The sequence below is a fragment of the Panthera tigris genome, chromosome A1, assembly GCF_018350195.1.
Source record: "Panthera tigris isolate Pti1 chromosome A1, P.tigris_Pti1_mat1.1, whole genome shotgun sequence".
In the NCBI taxonomy this organism is placed as follows: domain Eukaryota; kingdom Metazoa; phylum Chordata; class Mammalia; order Carnivora; family Felidae; genus Panthera; species Panthera tigris.
This window is the reverse complement of record NC_056660.1, coordinates 51,308,373-51,330,860: the sequence shown is the minus strand read 5'-3', so window position 1 is coordinate 51,330,860 and position 22,488 is coordinate 51,308,373. Positions and strand designations below refer to the sequence as shown.

Here is a 22,488-nt window from a genome sequence, read left to right as displayed (position 1 = left end):
TCCAAAGCAAAATGGTCCAGAACTAGGGATCGTCAGGGTATAAACTTAGAACGTATAAAGAATAATCACTTAGAATGCTTACAAATGAAAGTAAATGATGGGGCGCCTGGGTGGCTCAGTCGGTTAAGCATCCAACTTCGGCTCAGGTCATGATCTCACGGCTCGTGAGTTCGAGCCCCGTGTCGGGTTCTGTGCTGACAGCTCAGAGCCTGGAGCCTGTTTCAGATTCTGTGTCTCCCTCTCTCTCTCTGACCCTCCCCCGTTCATGCTCTGTCTCTCTCTGTCTCAAAAGTAAATAAACGTTAAAAAAAAAAATAAAAAAAAAAAAAAAAGAAAGTAAATGAGAACAGAATCCTAAGATTTGAAAGAAGCATATGACCGACATATTGCACATCAGTGCTCTAAAGGATTTTTCTTCTCTCATTATTATGTTTGACTTTCAAACACTGATTTTTCTACCTTATTTTTTTACATTGATGAGTTGGAATTCTCCTGTAAAGAATTTTCCCTTCTCAATTTATGTATTTAGTCCATTACATATGGACCTGTGGTTATTCTGTTGGTTATAATCCTTCACAATTATTTTTTTCTGTGGCTTCAACTGTCACTGACTTGGTCACTGGGAACTTCTTCGAGTTGTTTTCTATGTTCTACATTCCCATAATTTTTTGAGCACTTCGACCATAACTAGCCATTCTTTGTTGTGTGCATTCCATTTTGGGCTACATATGTTCTTCCGGCACTCGAATCACACTATTAAGCCACACAGAGTCAGAGTTAACAAAAATTCCTAATCATTACTACATTTGCTACTATAAAAACTATAATATAGTGACTGAGTGGCTTAGTCAGTTGAGCATCAACTTCACCTCAGGCCATGATCTCATGGTTCAGCAGTTTGAACCCTACCATTGGGCTAGGTACGGTCTGTCAACACAGAGCCTGCTTCAGATCCTCTGTCCCCGCTTTCTCTGCCCCTGCCCCACTCACGCGCTCTCTCAAAAATAAACATTAAAAAAAACAACCCTGTATTTTCCTAGTCTACACTAATATGATCAACTCTTGTACTCAAGTATAGAGCTGTGTACTAATCTCAGTTAAATTTCATCATGATCTCATCTGGCCTATTGTCCTAGCTGCCTGACATGAAATTAGTAGCTCTGTTTCCCACCATTAACAAATTTCACAGGTCGTCTTCCGTGTCTTTACACGTCATTAATTCCAATATTAACAGATTAAGCCCTAATCTGATACAGCCCTATGGCATTCGTCTACTCATTCATTCAAACGTTTACTGCGAACTCATTATATACCAGGCAGCGTGCCAGGTGCTAGGCACAGAAAATCAGCTAAGCTGATAATCTAGTATGGAAGATAAAGACCATAAAATATGACACACTGAAAAAGGTAAGCACCAAAAATCTAATCCGTCCTAGATATGTTTTGGGGGTTTATGGGGAAGTCTGTTAGGTTCATCAACAGAGCCTTTTCAAAGGGTATGTGTCTGGGCTGTAGGACAAAGGTAAACAGCAACAAGCTGCATAAAGAAGGGAAAGATCAGCGTAAACTCTGGGGTGATCAGAACAAGCTTCTGCCTCTATTCCTTCACCTGCATGGCCTTGTGCAAACTGTTACTTTATCTGTTTTCTCAAAATGCAAAATGGGAACAAGGACAGAAACGACCTCATAGGGTTGTTAGCAGAACCAAGTAAGACAATAGCTGTAAACCGGTTAGCACAGTTCTTTGTGCACGGTAAATGTTGTCAATTTGTCTTTAGCAACTAAGACAATAAGAAATGAAAAACCGTCTCATGTGGGGCAAATGCCACGTGAACCCCCAAAATGGATCTGAGGTAGAAGGGCTTCAGACCACCCTGGTTGATGACTTGGCCAGCACACTCTGAACATGTGTCAGGCCTCCTACATTTGGGTACCAACACTGGGACTGTGACCGTTGAGTCTGCCTCCCAGGGATCAGTGTCGGACTTAACCCCAACTACTCACGTAAACAGCAAGAGCGGGAATGGGAGGGGGGCCCTGGAACCACCACATCCCCACACAAAATAAAAACATATGAACACAAGATTTCACACTCATTGCATGGCTCACTGCTGGGTAAAACATCCAGAGAATGAATGACAGACTATGTGGTAAGCTGAAAGGGAGCAGGTAAGTACTACTTTGCACACTAAAATATAACTTCATTTTGAGAGAAACAAAGCTAAGATAACACTAAGGTGAAAAACAACACAAAGGTAAGAGCAAGACTGAACAAATATGCTTTCTTCAGAGAAAAGGGATCAAGCAGAGATAGCTAGAAAGCAGCAGATCTTCAAGGAAAGAGGTTATTTTTGTTCATACTACAAGCAAACAAATTAATTATCGTGTAGTGCCTCTACTGCTATCCTTGGGTTTAGAGGATTAAACGTAATTTACTAATTATTAATTGATAACATATGCACTGATGAAAATACCACTCAATTGTAATGGTGAAGTTAAAAAAAAAAAGTCACAAGGAGAAAAGTTTCCTGCCATGTTCGCAAAAGAAAAAAAAAAATGAAATAGTAAGATAGTTTTCTAACTGCATTACAACTAAAAATTACTAACGAATTACAAATTGTCACACTTACTGCAAGACTGTATTCTTGAAATCCCGTTCCCAGCTCCATGCAAACTTGAGTCAAAACTCTGACTGTTTCTCACGGCGACTGGAGAACTTGCATTGCTACTAACAGCAGTTGTACTTGGCATCCGAGCTAGATTAGGCATACTTCTTCGGAGCTTGTCTAGAAAAGAATTTCAGTCGAAAATCATAAGTTTATGCCAGTTAAAATAGGAGCTTTCAAAAGTAGATATAAATATTATACTCAATAACATAAAAATTATGTGTGTTATGAACTATAACAAGCTACCATAGAATTAACCTTCTGTATAGAAAGCACACTCAGTATCTCCAAGAAAGGCTCTACCAAGCAACTGTTTAAAAAAATGTGTTCTGGGGCGCCTGGGTGGCTCTGTCGGTTAAGCGTCTGACTTTGGCTCAGGTCATGATCTTGCGGTCCGTGAGTTCGAGCCCCGCGTCGGGCTCTGGGCTGATGGCTCAGAGCCTGGAGCCTGTTTCAGATTCTGTGTCTCCCTCTCTCTGACCCTCCCCCGTTCATGCTCTCTCTCTGTCTCAAAAAAAAAAATAAAAAAAATAAAAAATAAAAAAATGTGTTCTATAAAAGTAAGTAGGAATTAGCTAATCAATTAGCTGTTTGTATACAAATGGATAAATTTGTATCAAAGTGAGGTTAGAGAATAATCTTAACAGCCACTTAGTTTTAAAAGACACTAGAAATTATTGCATAGTAATTAAAAAAAAAAAAGAACCAAACTAACACCTACTGTATCTCTTGCTAGCATAGAAAAATGGGAAAAAAATTATTAAAATCCTAACTTGACATGTTCTGAGATACCCACTCATCACACCAACATGACTACATTAACTTCTGGAAAGTTTTAACTATAAGTAAGCCACTAAACCTCTTGAGACCTGAAAAGAGAACGCTTCCATTTCATTGTCCTGGCTGAGCACACATGCTGCCACAAGAGGGCAGCAGAGAGTCGCCCACAGATCCCTGTGCTGCTGAGCTGTGAATTCAGCACAGGACCACAAGACACACCGTCCCTAAACTGAAGTTCCCCTAACAGGTCGCTCAAGCTCAGAAAACAAAAGATATATTTGAGTGCTAAGCCAAAACCATTCAAGTACAAAACCGGATTCACTTCTTCCTCCCGTTCTCACACACACACACACACACACACACACACACACACACACGGCGCCTTCCACACTTACTCAGGCCCGCTGGCTGCACCCTCCCTGCCCAGCAAGTCCTCTAATCCGGAAATTGGGGCCATCTCCTCAGACGCACCTCCCTTCTATACCCCCGGCCCCTGCGTCCTGTCAGTTCTGCCTAATAGTTAATGTATCATCCACTACATCTGGTTCGGACCTCATTATTCATCACTCACATCTTGACAAAATCCTCTTAATTGGTCTCCACGCCCCCTACCCGGTTCCTCGGCCTCCTCTCCCACACAGCCTGCTCTAGTCTCCCAAGAGCACAAGCACATACCCAGTCACCCTCTTAAAACCTTCCAATCACGCTGCCACCTTCATCCAAAAGCCCAAGCCACTGGGCATGGCCTGCATGAGACCCTCCGAGGTTTTGGTCCCGCATCCTTCTCCAGCCTTACCTCCTGCTACTCCCACCCCTCTGCCTAGTCTCCCATGCAGTGGATGAAGGAAGTTGCCCAGTGCTCCACACTCTTGCATCTGTGACGTACTCCAGTCACAGACTGGACTGTCCCTCCACTGGGCCACCCTTCCCCACTCTGTGGAGTGACTGAATGAAAAAGGGCACAGGAATTTACCACATATATACTAAATGCCAGGCACCCCAGAAGATGCCACGGGGCCTACACTGTACCACAGGTCCAGTCCCTGACTCTGAGTTTATAGTCTAAACCAGGTCTTCTCAATCTTGTTTCCATTATCCATCCTAAAGAGAAAATCTAAAATTTAACGTTAAATCTTATTTTTCCCAAATGGAACAAATTATATAGAAAAATAACATTTGAAACATTTGGAACTCTGCGGGACTACAAACCACGGTACTATCTCATGCTGTTCATGCACCCCCTACTCTCCAAGATATTTTTATTTTTATTGGTATATGCCCTAAAACACCAACAGACACATACCAGGGCACTCAAGTTTGTGGTCACTTTCTTTCAAGCTAAATTGGAAAACAAACTTGAACACTACTGGATTTAAGTTTGGATTACTTGAACACTAATCCAAAATGTGTCCAAGGACAAAACCAAACTCATCTTCTCCCCCTTTCTTTGCACTGCTTGTTTCACATTACTTCTACCCAGTCACTGGAGCCCTGCCCAGCAATGTTTGCCTCTTTGCGGTAGTCTAGGGAAAAGACAGAAAAGTAAACAAGTATAATAAGTATACTTACATAATAAGCGTAAGAAAGTAAAATAAGAAAGTGTAAAGAGCGCTATGAGGAGACCAAAAAGAAGATTATGTCGACCTCGCTAACATTTTCTGTATATCTCCTAGCGGAGGTATTTCCACTCCCACAACACATCCTTATTCCCGGTACGTATTTCTAGAGTTAATAATGCTCAAATACTGCCACTGTTAGTTTTCCTGACCAGTTTCCTCAATATCTCCTTGAGGCCTATTTTTCACAACCATAGGTTTCATATTCCTAAATTCTTGTTAAAGTTCCTAACCCCAGGCAGCAGGCATTTAATACATTCAGCACATGTTATTTATGTGTATGTTGCAGACGGTGTGTGGTAAGAGAAATAAGGGAGAAGGGACTGGTCTTAGAGTCTACATCCAGATCTTTTGAACATCACACTAACTGGATGAAAAGTGAGCTTCTATTAATGCAAGACTAAATTACTTTGACTATATATATTTAAGCTGCAGGGAGACACAAGGAAAGAATTATATGCTACCATTTAGAATACGAATTGAGTTTCTACATTTCTAAGTTTCCAAACTATTTACTATAAAAGTGTTCATAGTGGCATCTGGGTGGCTCAGTTGGTTAAGCGTCTGACTCTTGGTTTCCGCTCAGGTCATGATCTCATGGTTCCTGAGTTCGAGCCCCGCATTGGGCTCTGCGCTGACAGTGCGGAGTCTGCTTGGGATTCTCTCTCTCTCGTTCTGCCCCTCTCCAACTCACTTGCTCTGTGTCTCTCAAAAATAAATAAATCTTAAAAAGTTGAAAAAGTTTTCATATATACAGAAGTGTTGAAAAGCAGTGTCGTATCTGCATGTTTTCCACCTAGATATGCTAGTTGTTTTCATTTTGCCATAATTAATTCATCTCCACATATATACATAATTGTTTGCTGTGAAGCCACATAAAAGCTGCAGACCTCTGGACACTTGAACACTAATGCCTTCTCCCTCAGTTTTAATATGATGTCATGACTTCCATTAAGCACATGGAATACATTTTCTTCCTGGTATTTTGAGCTTCAATAATAAATTAGTCACTATGACCTTCCCACTGCCACGATTTCTTTTAAATTTTAAACCTAAAGGTACCCGGGCACTTTGAAATCTTAGGTAGGGCCAAAGAATAAGAAAAGTCTGTACAATCACAATACTTTCATTCCATGTAAACAAATTAACAATAGGTTTTAATAATCCACATTCAAAATTTTCCCATCAAGAATGTCCTTCATAAGCATTTCCCCCTAAACCACGATCAGTCAAGGTTCACACATTAGATGTGGTTGTCGTGTTTCTAATCTCTATTAATCTAGATGTATCTGTTTTTTAAAACCAATCTTTATTCCTGTAAGCAGCAAGTCAGTCTCACAAAGCTTTAAATCTGAAATACGCTCTTAAAAGTAAAGGCTTCCAAGTGTCAATATGTAGAACACTTCTCCTCTGGGTGAAGCTCCCATCTACAAGTGATGTCAGGGACCATCTGGAAATGAGGTACACTCTTCCTGTCAAACAATGTGGATCACATTAATGACCATATATGCTTTAATGTTCAAGGAATCAAAAATAACATTCTATTTCTATCTTCACAAGAAATCAGCAATTTGCACTCAAGGACTGAGGTACAGCAGGGAAAGCTGGAGGAACAGACAGAGGAAAGAATTCAACGGAGTCTTCTCATATTATTTCTCAAGCAGCAGCAAGAGTTACCACTCTAAGAAACAAAGACTAAAGAGTATTCAGAAATAAAGGGGACATGTGGTTACCCACCAATCAGATTTAGCCTTCCAATCAGTACAGGGTACAAGGGAGGGCCTGGGGCTAACAGTGCTAACCTCATGTCACAGACAACCCCTGCCATACCCTAAAAAGATCCTACAAGAGTTAGTCATTGTTCACATCTGGAAAACTATTCCAAATATGCTTTTAATTTTATAACCCCTATAAATAGTCTCGTAACTGTTTTTTAAAATTTTTTTTAATGTTTTATTTATTCTTGAGAGAGAGAAGGACAGAGCATGAGCAAGGGAGGGGCAGAGAGAGAGGGAGACACAGAATCTGAAGCAGGCTCCAGGCTCTGAGCTGTCAGCACACAGCCTGACGCGGGGCTCGAACTCACAACTGCAAGATCATGACCTCAGCCAAAGTCTCATGACGCTCAACCGACTGAGCCACCCAGGCACCCCGATCCCATAAATTTTAAGAGCCCTCTTTTCTGAACCGAGGCAGCGCTGGAGCTACGAAAGCAATAAACATAAATATGCACTGGTGGCTTCTTGTTAGTCATTTTTATTTAGTTTTTAAAGTTGATTTGAGAGAGACAGAGATAGCATGAGTGGGGGAGGAGCAGAGAGGGAGAGAGGGAGAGAGGGAGAGAGGGAGAGAGGGAGAGAGGGAGAGAGGGAGGGAGGGAGGGAGGGAGGGAGAATCCCAAGCTGCCCCTCGCTGCCAACACAGAGCCAGATGTGGGGCTTGAAAGCACCGAGCCAAGAGGTCATGACCTGAGCCGAAGCCAAGAGTTGGACACTTAACCAGCTTAGCCACCCAGGTGCCCCTTTAGTCATTTTAAATGGATCGCTTATTTATTCTCTCCTATCCATATTATTTTAGGAATTTAGAAAAAATATGATGGCCTAGTTTCAAAGTTGCCACTCTTATTTCACAATTTTGTTCAACTGATATTCCATGGTAACAAATGAAGGGTCAGTTATCTGAGTCACATTTTTTTAAAATGAGGGTGGGAGGGGAGACAGTCAGTCGTTATTTACTTTCCCAGCACTTTTCATCCAGGCAGTGCAAGGGTCATTATTTCATCTGTTCCTTAGGTTGGAAGAGTGTGTACCAGATGATTTGATGTGAAATTATACCTAAGTTTTCCGAGAAAGAGGTATTATTTGTCCACACTTTAATAGCCAAAGAAAGCCACGTGTATGGAGACCCGAGAGACCTGTGAAAGACGGAAGTGGTGGGACAAGACTGGACTCCAGAGCCTGCACTCTCAACCCCCAAGTTAATCGGCCACAAGTCCAGTCCAGAAAACCGTGGTCGTGTTCGATTTCCCTTTGCGCATGGAGCCCAGGCCTTTTAGGAAAAATGAAACTGCCACAGTTGGACGCTAAGCTGTGGGGTGCCTCTGCTTTCCTTATGGGAGTCATCACAGCGCAGGTCCAGGGAAACCGATCCTTTTCATCGTGGTGCTCGGTGTAAGGTGAAACCCCTCTTCTAAGGGAAGACAACAATCCGCTGCCAACACGGAGCAAGCAGTGGAGCCAGCGTCTGCTGGGCAACTAGGATACGATGTTTTAAGGCACCTGACAACCATCAGAGCAACAACTCGAGGCGTCCTTTTCCTCGATTTCAAAGCGAGGCAGACTTTCATGACGCACATGGAATACACCGCTTTTCTGGCATTATGAGCATTACTAAATTAGTTACTACGACATGCCTTAGCTGCCACTTTTTTTCCTTTTAAATTTGATATCTAGAAATACTAGAAGAGAAATTATGACTGAAATGTTCAATAGTTTCAAAGGATCTCTCAATTAGCATGAATGATACAAGTACAGAAGAAGAGAAGGTAAAAACAAAAAACATGGTAACAGGTGATCATGAATACAATTTGTATTTGGCCCTGCAGTCCTTTTAAATAAGCTGCTTCACCACTCCTGGGCCCAGCTTTGAGAAATGGTGCTATGTAATAATTAAGAGCTGTAATTATAAATACGGTTTATTTCTCCATATTATACAGGATTTGCATGTGAAATCTGACCGGTCATCGGTACAAAATCATAGCAGGCTTAGAATATTACATGATTGTTCTCCATAGTCTGTTGGAGGTCAAGGACCGTACCTCCTGGATTGGGGAAGTAAGACTAACAGTGAATATGGAGAAAGGAAAAAACACACAAGAGAATGACACATACTCTGACCCACCACGTTGACAGTGACGCTGGGGCAGATCAACTTCCTGTTACCACGCCAAGTATCAGCCTCCGTATCCCTCCTGGTACACAGATCTTACTTCTAGATGTCAGAGGGAAAGACACATCCAAACTTGTCCTAAATCGGGATGTGCGCAAGCATCACCATCCATGCTTCCCATCCATTACCGCATGACAGGAGAAGCAGTGCGGGACTGAGGTGGCGGGAGAGGAAAGGAGACACCGCTCAGTGCGATGGGCTCCATGGAGCTCCACTGTGAACTCAGCCAGCACCACCTGCCCGTCCTGCCTCTGAACTAGCAACCACATAAAGATGCCCCATATGCATGACTCATCCTGTGCTGGCCACATCGTGGTGGTTTTCTTGAAGCTGTAAGTCTGTCAGTCTGGGACACGTGATCAGAAACTGGTCAATTTTAGATTTCAACTCAGACCATACTGGTAAGTTCTTGAAGATATACTTAATAAATCTGGGAAACATTTAGCAATTATTTATACTGACATTAAAACCATTTCTTGGCCCTATATGAAAGATCAAAGCACACTAAATACCAAAGGACACATATAACCTACCTCCATTGGTCCTATTTGGTTGCTGATCTGGAGTTTGGGCTTGAGGTGAATAATACTGTTGTTGCTGGTAATTATTTGAAGGAAAATACTGGGAACTGGGGCTCCTCCTACAATCCCGAATGCTGGAGAAAGTCTGTGAATGGGGAATTCCTCTTTGGAAAGGCGAACACCTTGGAAGACGAGGCTGAGGTGGTGGCAAATGGTCAAATTCTTCCTCGTCCTCCAGACTGAATCGATCATATTCTTGATCACTACATGTCCCTTTTTTTCCTGAATTCAGTGACACACTGGAACTATGTCTGGACACAGATGCTGAAGTGGACGCATAATCTTGCCTGAGACCTATGACAGAACAAGAAACAGTATCACCTCATGAGACACCTCAATCCAGCAAAAATTAAGTTGCAGTTAAGCATCAGAAGAAAATTTCTGTCAAATAATTCAAATGAAGGCCATTATCTTGTTCATAGTTTGTTACGTCCCAAGAAAACAGATACATTTACCTACCAAATAGATGTCTAAGATTAGACTATCCTGTTGTACAAAAAAATTGCCCCAATTCCAATGAAGAAGAAATACACTGCTGCAGTTCATCAATCAGTGTCTGTCAATTTCCCCAAATGATCCCTTAAGAAATCTGGAGAGATACTCAGGAAAAGCTATTCATCATCATTACAAATAGTATGTTATAAGTTAGACAATTCAAATAATCCAATCTCTGTCCAGGGGGTATTCCTCCTGCTCCCCACCCCAGTTTTCAAAGTCAAAGCAAAGTTCAAAACCTGGGGTACCAATATTTTCTAACAAGGTCACCTCTCTGTTCTATTTGTTACTAATATTATCTTTTTCAAAGCACACAGACACTTTAACTCTTCAATAGTTTTGGGTTATCCTAAATGAAACCCACTAAAAATAGTCAACCTGGAAGTTTCTAGTTATTCCTTTCATCTCACGGTCAATACCACAATTTTTTAAAAGTAGTCCCTCCCTGACTAACTTCTGAAATTCACATTAATTGTCTAGTCATATATTTTCAGAAAGTGTTACTGTTATTTTATTATTCCTAAATAACAACATAAAACAATCACTTTCTCCCTCTGAATGGATCTTATCAAACTCTCCATAAGCATTACCATGTTTCTCATAGTAGCCTTGACTAATTTTGAAAACAGGAAGTTGTTGTGCTTGAATGAAATGATACTTGGCTGTTTCTACTTATGTTGACCTGAAAAGATAAAACTCCAAACCAAGCCTAGCCCAGTTCTGTAATCTACATCTTATTGTGCCTTTAATACCTTGCGGTAGTTCACTTCTAGATTTGTTAACTTTCCTGCAGAGCCACTGATACATTGTCCCATCGCTAATGATCTCTTCTGTTTATATTTACCCTGAGAAGCTTGTCAATGGATTTTAATTGAGTTTATATTAAGATAACTATAGACTCACATGCAGTTCTAAGAAAGAACACCGAGAGATCCCTTGTGCACTTTGCCCAGTGTCCCCCAATGGTAGCATTTTGCAAAATTATAAAACAATATGACAACCAGGATATTGTGATACAAACCCAACTTATTTAGATATTTTCAGTTTTACTCATATATATGGAAGTATTAAGTTCCGTACAATGTTATCACCTGTATGATCAAATATTCACCACCAGTGTCAAAATACTAAACAGTTCCAAAAATCCACAAAACACGAAAATCCCTTGTGTTGCCCTTTTATAACCACGTCCCCCTCCTTCCTGAGATCCCACACCCTGTCTCTAACCCTCATCAACTGTAAAATTTTCTCACTCCAAAATGTTATATAAATGGAATTACACAGAATGAAATCTCTTGAGATCTTTTTTCACTCAGGAGAATTCCTGGGAGATTCATCCAAGATGCTGCCTGCATCAACAGTCCACTCCCTCTTACTGCTGAGTAGTACTCCCTGGTATGGGAGCACCGAAGCCTGATTAACCATTCACCTCTTGAAGGACATCTGAGTTCATTCCAGTTTGGGGCTGTTACAAATAAAGCTGCTACAAACATTCATGTATAAGTTTTTATGTGAACAAAAATTTCCACTGTTCTAGGACAGGTGCCCAAGACTGCAACTTGCTGGGGTCTATGGGAATTGCACGTTTGTTTGTTTTTTAAGAAGCCAACAAACGGTTTCCATAGTAACTGTACCAGTGATGTCTTTATATTCATGTATTTTGACCAGAGTATGTCCTAACAACTTATGATGCCCATGAAAGCCTGAGGGGCATTAACTGGCCCATCTACAAGGTAGGGTAGGCATGAGAAAAAGAATCTAATGTTTACCCATTACCTTGGGAGAAATGCCTAAGCCTCCCTATCCCCTCACATTTCAAGTAGAAGACTCTAATTTAAGAAGTTTCCTACTTTAAAGAGAACATACTTTCTTCTTGGAGACGAGCCATGATCTGGACATCAGTGAGATCCTGTAACTTATATCCCATGGAGATAGAATCATCTTCCAATTCTGAAGTACTCAGCTCACTGTCTATAGAGGACTGGGGACTGAGAGGGGAGCCCCTGGATGTGTAACCTGAAAAACAAAGGAAACAGGTTTATCATTTGGCCTGAAGAACTGATATTTACATAATGCTTTGCAATTCCTGTATCAAGTCAGCAATTTTCTTCCTATTTTCATAATGCCACTGAAGGGTGACCAACACGTAACCATTCAATGGCGAGACAATATGCACGTCCTTCACGTGTTCATGATTCACATATATTTTTTCAGGTTCAATTTTCACAATTAAAAAAAATCACTCTGCACTATACACCAAAAAAACTGTTAAGAGGGCAGATTGAATTATGGTTTTACCACATCAAAATGTATATATATCACTAGTGCTGAAATCTGCATCCCATTAGGTAAGTATATATCTGAAGACATTATAGAAGAATACTTAGTTCCATGTTCACTTTTGATTAATAATCAGATATGCTTCTCTCTAGTAGTAACGGATTATAAATTTTAAGATTAAACTATAATCTGGTCCGTTTTTCAAACAGGTACAAATAGAGCTATGAATGAATAAGAACATCACATGTAAAAGGCTCACATGTATACACAGAAGCATATATAAAATCTCAATAACAGAGGGTACAGTACTCCCAGGAGATGGGAAGTCACCCACAAAAGTAAAAAAGCAATGGCTTGGGTAAAAGAACGAAGGAAGAAAGGCCCCAAAAGGAGAAAAACTGTAGGAATGGAATCACACCAATGCTGAGACAAATAAGGAAATGGTGAGAATTTCATCTCACAAGAAGCTACTGTGGCTATTTTTTTTTCCTGTGGAGCCCTGGCTTAATAAAAAGCTACCAGAAAAAATAAAATTTTAAAAATTAAGACATACAAGGTTTACATTCCTGAGTCATAATAAAAAACACTTGAGTTGTGTTTGACATTTAATTTTAAAGGCACACTAGGCATTTGGAAATCTAGCCATATACGTATAGTTTTGCTAACCAGGAAAACTGCCTGTTGCACACACTTGAGAGCACACCAATGGTGCTCAAGCACAAAGGAAGGCTAGCCTTCTCGGTACCCAAAGTAAGTGTGCAGCACACAATCTGTGTCACAAGATCACCCTCAACTTTTCAGTAAGAGAGGACAGGTAAGCTGTTTTTGGTGACTGAATGATAAAGCAAGCAGCTGGTCAAGAAGTTGAAATATTACCTGTTCTTTCAGGTGTTAGTATTGCTTTATTTGAGGTTTTAGAGAAGCTGGGAGTATTAATGCCATTGCTATAAGGGCTGAGTCTTGCAACAGGACTATAAGGAAAAGCCAGGGAGACATTTGAAGAGAAGAGACTCCGCCATCGGCTAGCTGTCACAGAAGCAGAAAATAAACAGCAGCAGTTAGCTATCCGGAAGCAGATGCTTATTTGTCAGAAGGAGAAAGGGGAGAGGTTAAAAAAAAAAAATGAAAAGACAAAGCAACTTTTCATAAGGATAACTTAAATGACTTCCACATATCGAAGGTGAAAATATTTAAAAACAGGCAATTTGTGAATTAGAGTCCTACTGATACCTTCATTTAAGAACTAGGAATCAGCTTGATTAAAGCCAATATACCTGTGTAATAATGAAAACCTGTTTTGAATTTCTACATTAGAAATGCTTTTTATTTCCTATTTCTGCACAAGGATTTAAGTGTTTTGTAATAATATAAACGTTCAGTGTCCAAAAAAGCTCAAGCTTAAAAACTGTGGGGAATGTTACTGTTACCTATACACAGTCCCATATTTTTTCCTAAGGTTCATTTTCAACCCATTTAATATGGAAAATGTTGATCAAATAATATTTAAGGAAACCTGTTCTTGGCTTTCAGGACACAAACTTAAAGGAACTCCTGCATTTCTTAACAGCCCTGCGTCCAAACCAAGGATTATGGAAAAACAATACAAAATCGCAGGAGAAGGATACAAAATTTAATGACAGCTATTTTTGATGGAAGGTGTAGAGATGAACTGGTAACTTGTTGGATTTTTTTTAATAAAAAACATTTTCCAAATTTTTTGTATTGAACATGTATTACTTATGTAACATTTAAAGGTAGGATTATACATACTATTAATTTAGTACTTTAAGGAACAACAAGGAATTTTACCTACAACGGGAAAATGATCTAATTCTTCGTACACTGCTTCACCTGACAGAATTAACGTATCTCCCTCGGCCCAAAATGCCAACCCCTGCTATTTCCGAGTTCTTGGGATCATGCAAAAGACCTCAAAACCGTAAAAACTTGAGTAAGTCACACCAAACATCACATAGTCTTCCTTCAAGGCATACGGATTACTTTGCTAAGCAAAATCCATTCTTCTAAAAAGCAATCACTTAGACATGGACTAATAATAATAAGCAGGGCAGGAGGGAACAGATAAGAAATACAGAGGAGGTTAAACTTCACATAAAGCAGTTAGTTGGACTGTATTTGCTGGAAATCTCACCAAACCTGAAGCAGCAAGTATGAAAAGGACTGCCTGACTCGCATCCCCAGATCACTCTTTTTTTTTTTAATGTTTTTTTTTTAATGTTTATTTTTGAGAGAGAGAGCGAGAGCAGGGAAGGGGCAGAGAGAGAGGGAGACAAAGAATCCGAAGCAGGCTCCAGGCTCTGAGCTGTCAGCACAGAGCCCGACATGGGGCTCCAACTCAGGAACCGTGAGATCATGAAGTCTGACGCTCAATGACTGATCTACCAGGCGCCCCACCCGCCCAGACCACTCTTAATGAGCACCACTAATGAGCCAGCGGATGGCTGAGGAGCACTTCAAACTGGGCAGTGCAGTTGAAGGGACAGAAACGATGGGGTGTGGGAGTCAAGAAAATAATCTGCTCCAAAATGGGGATACTTAAGAGCCTTGCAAAATATCACTAAGGTTATTTCAAAGAGCAAAATGTTTCCTCTTATTTCAGCAAGAGTTGTGGAGGTAAGTACCGCCCCATTCCAACAATTACATGCAAAACAGCTCTTCCTCCTGCAAGTGAAAGAGGAAAGCAGCCGCCTGCACAAGGATCACACTTTTCAGAATTCACCAGTGTCCAGAAGGGGACCCTGCAGCAGAGCGTCACTCCTGACTGACAGCAGTCACCTCACTTACCCAACCTGTAATTAAGGGTGAGCTCTTCTCAAGCTCAGCCAGAGCAGAGACCCACGAGGCTGCCATTCCCCGTCCTGTAACTTCTAGACACACAAACCTGATTCCCAAATACACTGCAAAGTAGAGCTTGGTATGCAACACACCCAAGGTAGCCACTCCTGCACCTTTAATCTCTAGGACTCAAAGTTTCTCATTAAAATTCTATATTAAGAAAAAAAAAAAAGATCAATAGCTCTTTGTGACTGCTAACTTGCTTAACAGATGATGTCTGATCACTTGCCAGGCAAATTACAGTAACTGCGTGTTCTCACCCACAGATGCAAGCGACAATGCATCCCAAGTAAACAGCATTCACTACTCTGCACAATAACTACTGTGACCCAGCCTCCCAGCACAATGGTACAGTGATTGTGGCAATGACAGCAAGATCCTGACTAAGAACACAATTAGCATCTATTGCAAGAAAGAATGCTCTACATTGTCCTTTGGCATGGAGGCTTTTAAGAGGAGGGAGGAGAATTATCTTGGGGCAAGCTAACAAAACAACAACATTAGACTAGTACCCGAGGCTGTGGCGGAGGAGGAGAGGGGAAAGGACAGGAAGCCATCACATCCTACTTATTCTTCACTATGTAGCTGAAGAATTGTAGGAATTGTAACAGAAAGCATTTTTATTTTTTTGCTAATATTTTGTGAGTAAAATTCTACTCCCCAACGTAGGGCTTGAACTCACAACTCCAAGATCAAGAGTCACATGCTCTACCAACTGAGCCAGCCAGGTGCCCCAGAAAGCATTTCTATAGCGAATAAAACAAAACAACCTTCTAAAGGGCAATTTTATCTTTTTCAGTCAATTAATTTAATGGATTTTTCATATGAGGATGTTTTTTCAGAGGCTCAGGGATGATTGAAATGACCCTAAAAAAGGAGTAAGATGGCATTGCTAAAGAAGAAAATGGGAAACAAAGTTCTGAACAACAGTTATGTTTCCTTACACTCTACTGCAAAGTACTACCAGTAAGTAGAGGGCTTCTCAAACTTGGGATGAGGCTTGGGACTATGTATCTGCTTGTTCTATTCCAAGCCCTAGATATAACGGAGCTGGGCCCAAACACCAGGACACGCTGAAGGTTTTCCTTCCTAAATACCTTAATTTGGACAGCCTCCCAGGACACTCCTTCCCACATGCTCTCTGTAGTCCTACTGCAATTTCCTTGACCAGGATGCTCACCACCTCGCACCAGATGAATGTCATCTACTCCTCAAACAACCTGTAGCCGCCATCACCGTCCCTAGCAAGCCCACCCTAAACGTCATGACCAAAGCTGTGTTAGTCAGATACTAGTACTGCGGTGGCTTTTCATGGCACACATGATCTAGAAGGCACTCCGGATCATCTCACAGGACCCTTCCCCACTGCCATGCCCTCCTACCCACCTCTAGTGTTTCTGAACTTCCTTGCTAACACACCTGTACTGCAAAACCTTCTATGTTGCCTCCCTGATCTAACAAGCATCTTCTATGGAAATAAATGTGATTAGGTACTAAGGTATGGACTGAACCCTCATCTTTCTACAAAAATCAAAAGTGGTCAATTATTTTCGGTACATCTTCAAAGTTGCCAGACTGAAAAAGTAAATTACAGATCTGTGAAGCTATTTTTGTTTTGTGTTTGTTTTTGTTTTTAAGAGAAAGGCAGAGCTCACACGAGCAGGGGAGAGGGGCAAAGGGAGAGAGAGAGAACCTTAAGCAGGCTGCACACTCAACACAGAGCCCAAGGCTCTGGGCTTGATCCCACAACCCTGAGATTATGACATGAGCTGAAATCGACATCCAAACATTCAACCAACTGAGCCACCCAGGCGCCTCTGAAGCCATTTTTTGGAAATCATTAAGTATAACAACCCCCCCACCCCAGAAAAAACTTAATTTGATAAATGTTCCAGTGATGACAATAACAAGAAAAATCACAAAGGGCAGATGATGGGATAGGTTTAAGAATCTAAATTTCTTTAATTCTCCAAACTGAGAATTATTAACAAATAAGTTTCCAGCCCCAATGACATTCCTTCTATGCCTTGCCTAGATTCATAACAAATACAGCAAATATTCAAATTTTTGTTAAACATGTAGGTCTCTGCATATAATCAAAATCAAATTTAAGAAAGCAGTAATTCACACGAAAGGAAAAAGAGTAACTGATCTAATGAGAAGCTCAGTGATCATCCTCAAAAGATCAGTAACTCCATGAAGCTAAACGAGTTCAAAAATAAAGCAGTGCTAGGACATCTTCTAGAAACAATTATTTTCACATTTTCTTCTCACCACAGAGATAGCCAGTTCAGTACTGAACACAATGTCTGGCACACAGTATAAAATCAAAGTGCAATGCGGTCAAAATCTTGGTGAGTTTACTAACATTTCCTTATTTCAAACCATTTTACCATTCTTACCTTAACATCTAAATGGTTTTGCCCAATTTCTTAAACTTTATTAACTGTAACTTAATATAGTTTTTGAAGACAAAAGTTAGTTTAGACATTTCAGCCCAGCTGGATAAAGGCTCAATGAAGAAATATACCTGTAGGAGCACAACTCATTAATACTTCCTAATAGCCACTAAGTTGTTGAACTTTGTGTGTGTGACTCTTCTGGTTTCCACCTAAATGACTTTATATTACTAATGACTAGGGCCTATGATCAGGTGATTGACACATCAAGATTTAACAGGAGTCCCTGCCTAGGGTGAGCTAGGTCCTGCCATGCTAGGTTGCAATGTTAAAGTGAAGGGTCGTGCCAAGGACACTAGTTGGCAGGAAGTCTTACAAGAAGGTGACAAAGCTTACTCAAATTCTTGAAATGCTACCATCTCTTACAATCAAAGGAACTGTTGGGGCGCCTGGGTGGCTCAGTCGGTTGAGCATCTGGCTTCAGCTCGGGTCATGATCTCACAGCTCATGAGTTCGAGCCCCGCGTCGGGCTCTGTGCTGACAGCTCAGAACCTGGAGCCTGCTTCGGATCCTGTGTCTCCCTCTCTCTCTGCCCCTAACCCACTCGCATTCTGTCTCTCTCTCAAAAATGAATAAACATTAACAAAAATTAAAAAAAAAAAGAAACTATTCATAAAACAGCTAAAAGAGGGTTTAGTAGAATTTCTATAAATGCTACCTCCAATAGTGCAGCATCTGAGTTGGGTGAGGAAGTCCTGGAGGGCAGTGCTCTTACTCTTTCTAGTAGCTTCTAACAGTACAGCCACATTTCTAATCCGGGTACCATGGTCTGAATGTTTGTGTCCCCCAAAATACATGCTGAAGTGCTAACCCCCAAACATGAAGGCATTATAGGTGGGGCCACTGGGAGAAGCTTAAGTCATGAGAATAAAACCCTCATGAACTGGAGCAGTGCCTTATAAAAGAGGCTCCAAAAAGCTCCTGAGCCCCTTCCACAACATGAGAGCACAAGAAATCTGCAACCTGGCAGAGGGCCCCCCATGCCTGTGCATGCTGGCACCTGGTCTCAGACATCCAGTCTCCAGAACTGTGAGCAGTAAAGTGCTGCCCACCTCCTCTGTGGGATTTTGTTTCATAGTAGCGTGAACAGACTAAGATATAGGGGGAAGTTATTCTAGAAAATAAGCCCTGATCTTCCCTACTTCCATCTTCTTTCTCATTGACGAATAAGACTGTCAAAGGCAAAACTGCAGCCTGCAGAGGCTGGCTCGGTCTAATTTGCCACGTTCTCTTATCCACCTCTCACACAAAGCAGGTGATCCAGGACCATTGCTTTGAAAGACAGAAGGACCACATGTTAAGAAATCAGTCTAAAGCAGCCCCTGTGAGTGTTTTACTTCTTCAGCTTTTAATAAGTCTGATGAAAACTCGTTAAAAGCAAATTTTAGATCTGTTGTATTAAAATTCACAGAACTGATTTCTAAATAACTTATAATTTTGTATCTCCTCGCTTGTGGCTCTTCTCAGCTACCCAAATTTATATTCTCCATCATTCCCTAACCCAGGATCTTCCCTGAGAAACTGGTCAACTATCATTTAAATCTTCACAGGCAAGACCCTGTGTACCCCGTGAGCCAAAAATAAAGTGGCATGCTCTAGCATTATGCAGACACCCTACATTTATAGAGCACAGCCAGAGTCGTTCCTTCATTCAAAATTTACCAAGAGATAAAAACAAAACAAAACAAAAAACATTAAAGGTCAGTCTTGAGTAGTGACGCAAATATCTTTCAAAGACACACACAGCACATAGTTATTTCCCTGCTCCACAGTCGTTCTCAGAAATCTGGCCCTGATGCTCCCACCTGCTTTTTAAAATTCATTTCTCTATTCATTTGAGCAGGCACCCACCATGGGACTATAAAGTACCAGATGCTGCAGATACGGAGATGAATAAAATATGATTATTGCCCTCTTTCCTTCCCACTCCAATTTCTGAAGACCAGCTAGCGTAGAAGGCAGGCAAGATATGCATATAATGTGATACAGTAAGTGGAAAAAAGGCACTGTGAAGTACACTCACAAAGACCATGATTAACTTTCCAAGGGAGTCCAAAGATTTCATTCACCAGGAGAGATTATATTTAACATGGCCCTTGAAGGTTGAAGAGGTTATCCTACAGGGTCCAAGGCCATTCCCATTCCAGACAGAAATAACTTATGTGAAGCCACGGAAGCAGGAAGAAGCAGTGCACGGTCAAGGAAGGGTACATGTTGTTAGGACTGAAGCACGGGGACGCGGAAGAAGAGCTAGGGCTGGAGGATGGGTGGCGGCAGGTTCCACACTGTCATTAGGAGGACGTGCTTTAATATTCAATTTGTGTTTTGACTGAGGAGGAGAAAGGCCTGGTCAGATATGTATGTTATGAAGACGGCACAAATGGCCATACAAATGGTGGACAATTAGGGCAGGGAGCGAGGACTGGAAGACCAGTTAGAAGGTTTCACAGCAGAGTTGGTGAGTCATCACAAGGGATCAAACTAAAGTCTCAGCAGAACATTTGATGAAAATATTTTAAATAAGCCACATCTGAGCTAAAGAGGAGATGTCTGGTGACCCAATGAATACAGGGAGTGGAGAAAAGGAGGCGGCCAAAGCTAATGCCATAGTTTCTAATACACTGATGCCATCCACTAAGACAGGGAACATAAGATAAGCATGCTTAAATGAAAGGAAAAAAGCAGCTGAATTTGAGATGGTTATAGGACATACCTACGTGCTGGTGCCCACTAAGGGGTGGAGAGTTCAGGAAAGCAGCTAGAGAAAAAAAGAGGCACATCAACAAGTAGGTGTTATGAGGCCACAGGCATGAATAAAATCACCCAAGAAGAAGGTACACAAGGAAAAGAGAAGTGACTTCAGGAACATTTACAAGTGGATAAAGGGAGACTCAGTAACAAAGACTGGGAAAGGCTGCAGAGTTCAGGGATGAGCAGAGACCAAAAACAGTAAAGATAATGAAGGGTTGCAACATGGACGCAGAAGTTACTATGGGATGATGACTAAGAAACAGCAACTGGCTGGACAACTGGGTCACCGAAGAGAGCAGATTCAACAGAGGAGCTAGAACGGAAACCTGTTTTAATAGGTCAAGCAGATGTAAGATGAGGAAGAAGAAATAATTCTTCCTAGAGAGATCAGGCTATAAAAATAAGAGAAATAGGGCTGTAGGTTTGCAGAGCATGAAACTCAAGGCAGAATAGTTCTTTAGGATAAGGGAGACCTACATACTGATAGAATGAGAACAGAACCAGTAGAGAAAACAAGAGTCTACAGAAAAGGGGAATGCACTGAACTGAGGTCCTGGAGATCAGAAGGAATGTGACAGAGAGGTAAGGTAGAGGGAACAGCCTTAGAAAAGGGAGAGTTATTTCTTCCTATGCAACTAGAAGGCAAAGCTAGTGAGGATACAGAGAATGCAATATTGGCCTCCGTTATCTGTAAATTAGAAGGCAATAAATATGCTCAGAAGTCAGAGGCTGGAGTAAAGGACCAGTGTAGTAGTAATGGTGTGGCCCCCATGGGGAGAAGTCAAAGTAATTGCCTAGGTGACTCTGTAACAATAAGGGAGCCTAAAAAACTATTTGAAGATATTAGCAAATGTTTTATGTTTCTGTAAAGGCATTTATGTCCTAGAGGTTTGGGTTTAGAGAGTTGACCACCTTAGTGACTGCAGACTATGTGTCATTGGGGAATTTTAGAGATCTTTGGTAAGACCTTGGTAAAGGGAATAAAATGAAGGGCTAGATGGCTGTATTCAATACCAGTGAAACTCAGGGATCATGGCAACAGGCTCACACAGGCGTTGGCCAATGTTTTCTACCAAGGGCCAACTAGTAAATATTTTAGGTTTTGCTGGCCATAGAGTCTCCATTGCAACTTCTTAATTCCACCATCACAGCATTATATAGCAGCCACAGGCGACACGTAAATGAATGAATGGGACTATGCACTGATATAACTTTATTTATATATACAGAGAGTTGAATTTCACAAAAATTATAGGTCATGAATTTTTATTTTTTCCAACCATTTAAAAATGTGAGCCGCTTTTTATCTCCTGGGCCATACAAAAACAGGTTGAAGGCCAGACAAGGCCACAATTTGCCAACCCCCAGGGTAACAGACATACCAGTTTAACAATACTCACTCTGGAGAATGCACAGGATTAGAACTGCATCATAAGGGTATGTCACGTGATGTGATATAACAATGATGGCCAACAGTGTACCTCCTTACTGTAATTTTTCATAACATATTATAATAAAGATCAGCAAAAGACTAAAAGGACCCTGGACTAAGAATCTAGATACCAGAATTCCAGTCTCCATCCTGCCACATGCTAGTTCTCAAATGGAGCAAATCATGTAGCATCTTGCTTTTGCAGGGTTCCCACGTTTAGGTGTGTTTGTGGGACGATAACAGGGCAAGCACTGGACAAAAGCTTGTGGCATGCATTCACACACTGAAGCAATTTTTTTTTTTTTTTTTTTTAGAAGAGTGCTGAAAAGTTAAAGCAAGTTGTAGCAAAATCGTTCTCTAAACCCAGAAGGGAAATGTTCTAGAAGCTAGAAAGGAAGAGTGCAGAAATCTGCCCTTTTACTCTTCCCAATTCTCGGGCATTTTAACATGTCTTGTCAAAATAATGAGCATGCTTTCTGCATTACGTCTTCTTATCTAGACAACTTTACAGACTCAGTCTTTCAACTCAGAGGCAAAGTACTAAACCTTGAACATTCAACGATTTGATCAGGGTAGGTCAACGGCACTCACTTCTGTATCCAAAGACTATCTCAGAGGAAGCAT

General features: G+C 41.1%; 1 protein-coding gene across 3 annotated transcripts in view; it reads right to left on the bottom strand.

The window, feature by feature from the left end:
• Positions 1-22,488, bottom strand: part of SLAIN1 (SLAIN motif family member 1) — a 61,551-nt gene that overhangs the window by 5,653 nt on the left and 33,410 nt on the right. For 2 of the 3 annotated variants that reach the window (XM_042978727.1, XM_042978736.1), the window contains 3 exons: positions 11,953-12,102; positions 9,544-9,885; positions 2,631-2,786 (listed from right to left, as the gene is read on the bottom strand). In XM_042978727.1, the coding sequence (XP_042834661.1) occupies positions 2,631-2,786; positions 9,544-9,885; positions 11,953-12,102 (648 nt within the window). Of the gene's footprint in view, positions 1-2,630; positions 2,787-9,543; positions 9,886-11,952; positions 12,103-13,242; positions 13,393-22,488 lie in introns of all 3 variants that reach the window. The other variant, XM_007075114.3, reaches the window with a different exon arrangement.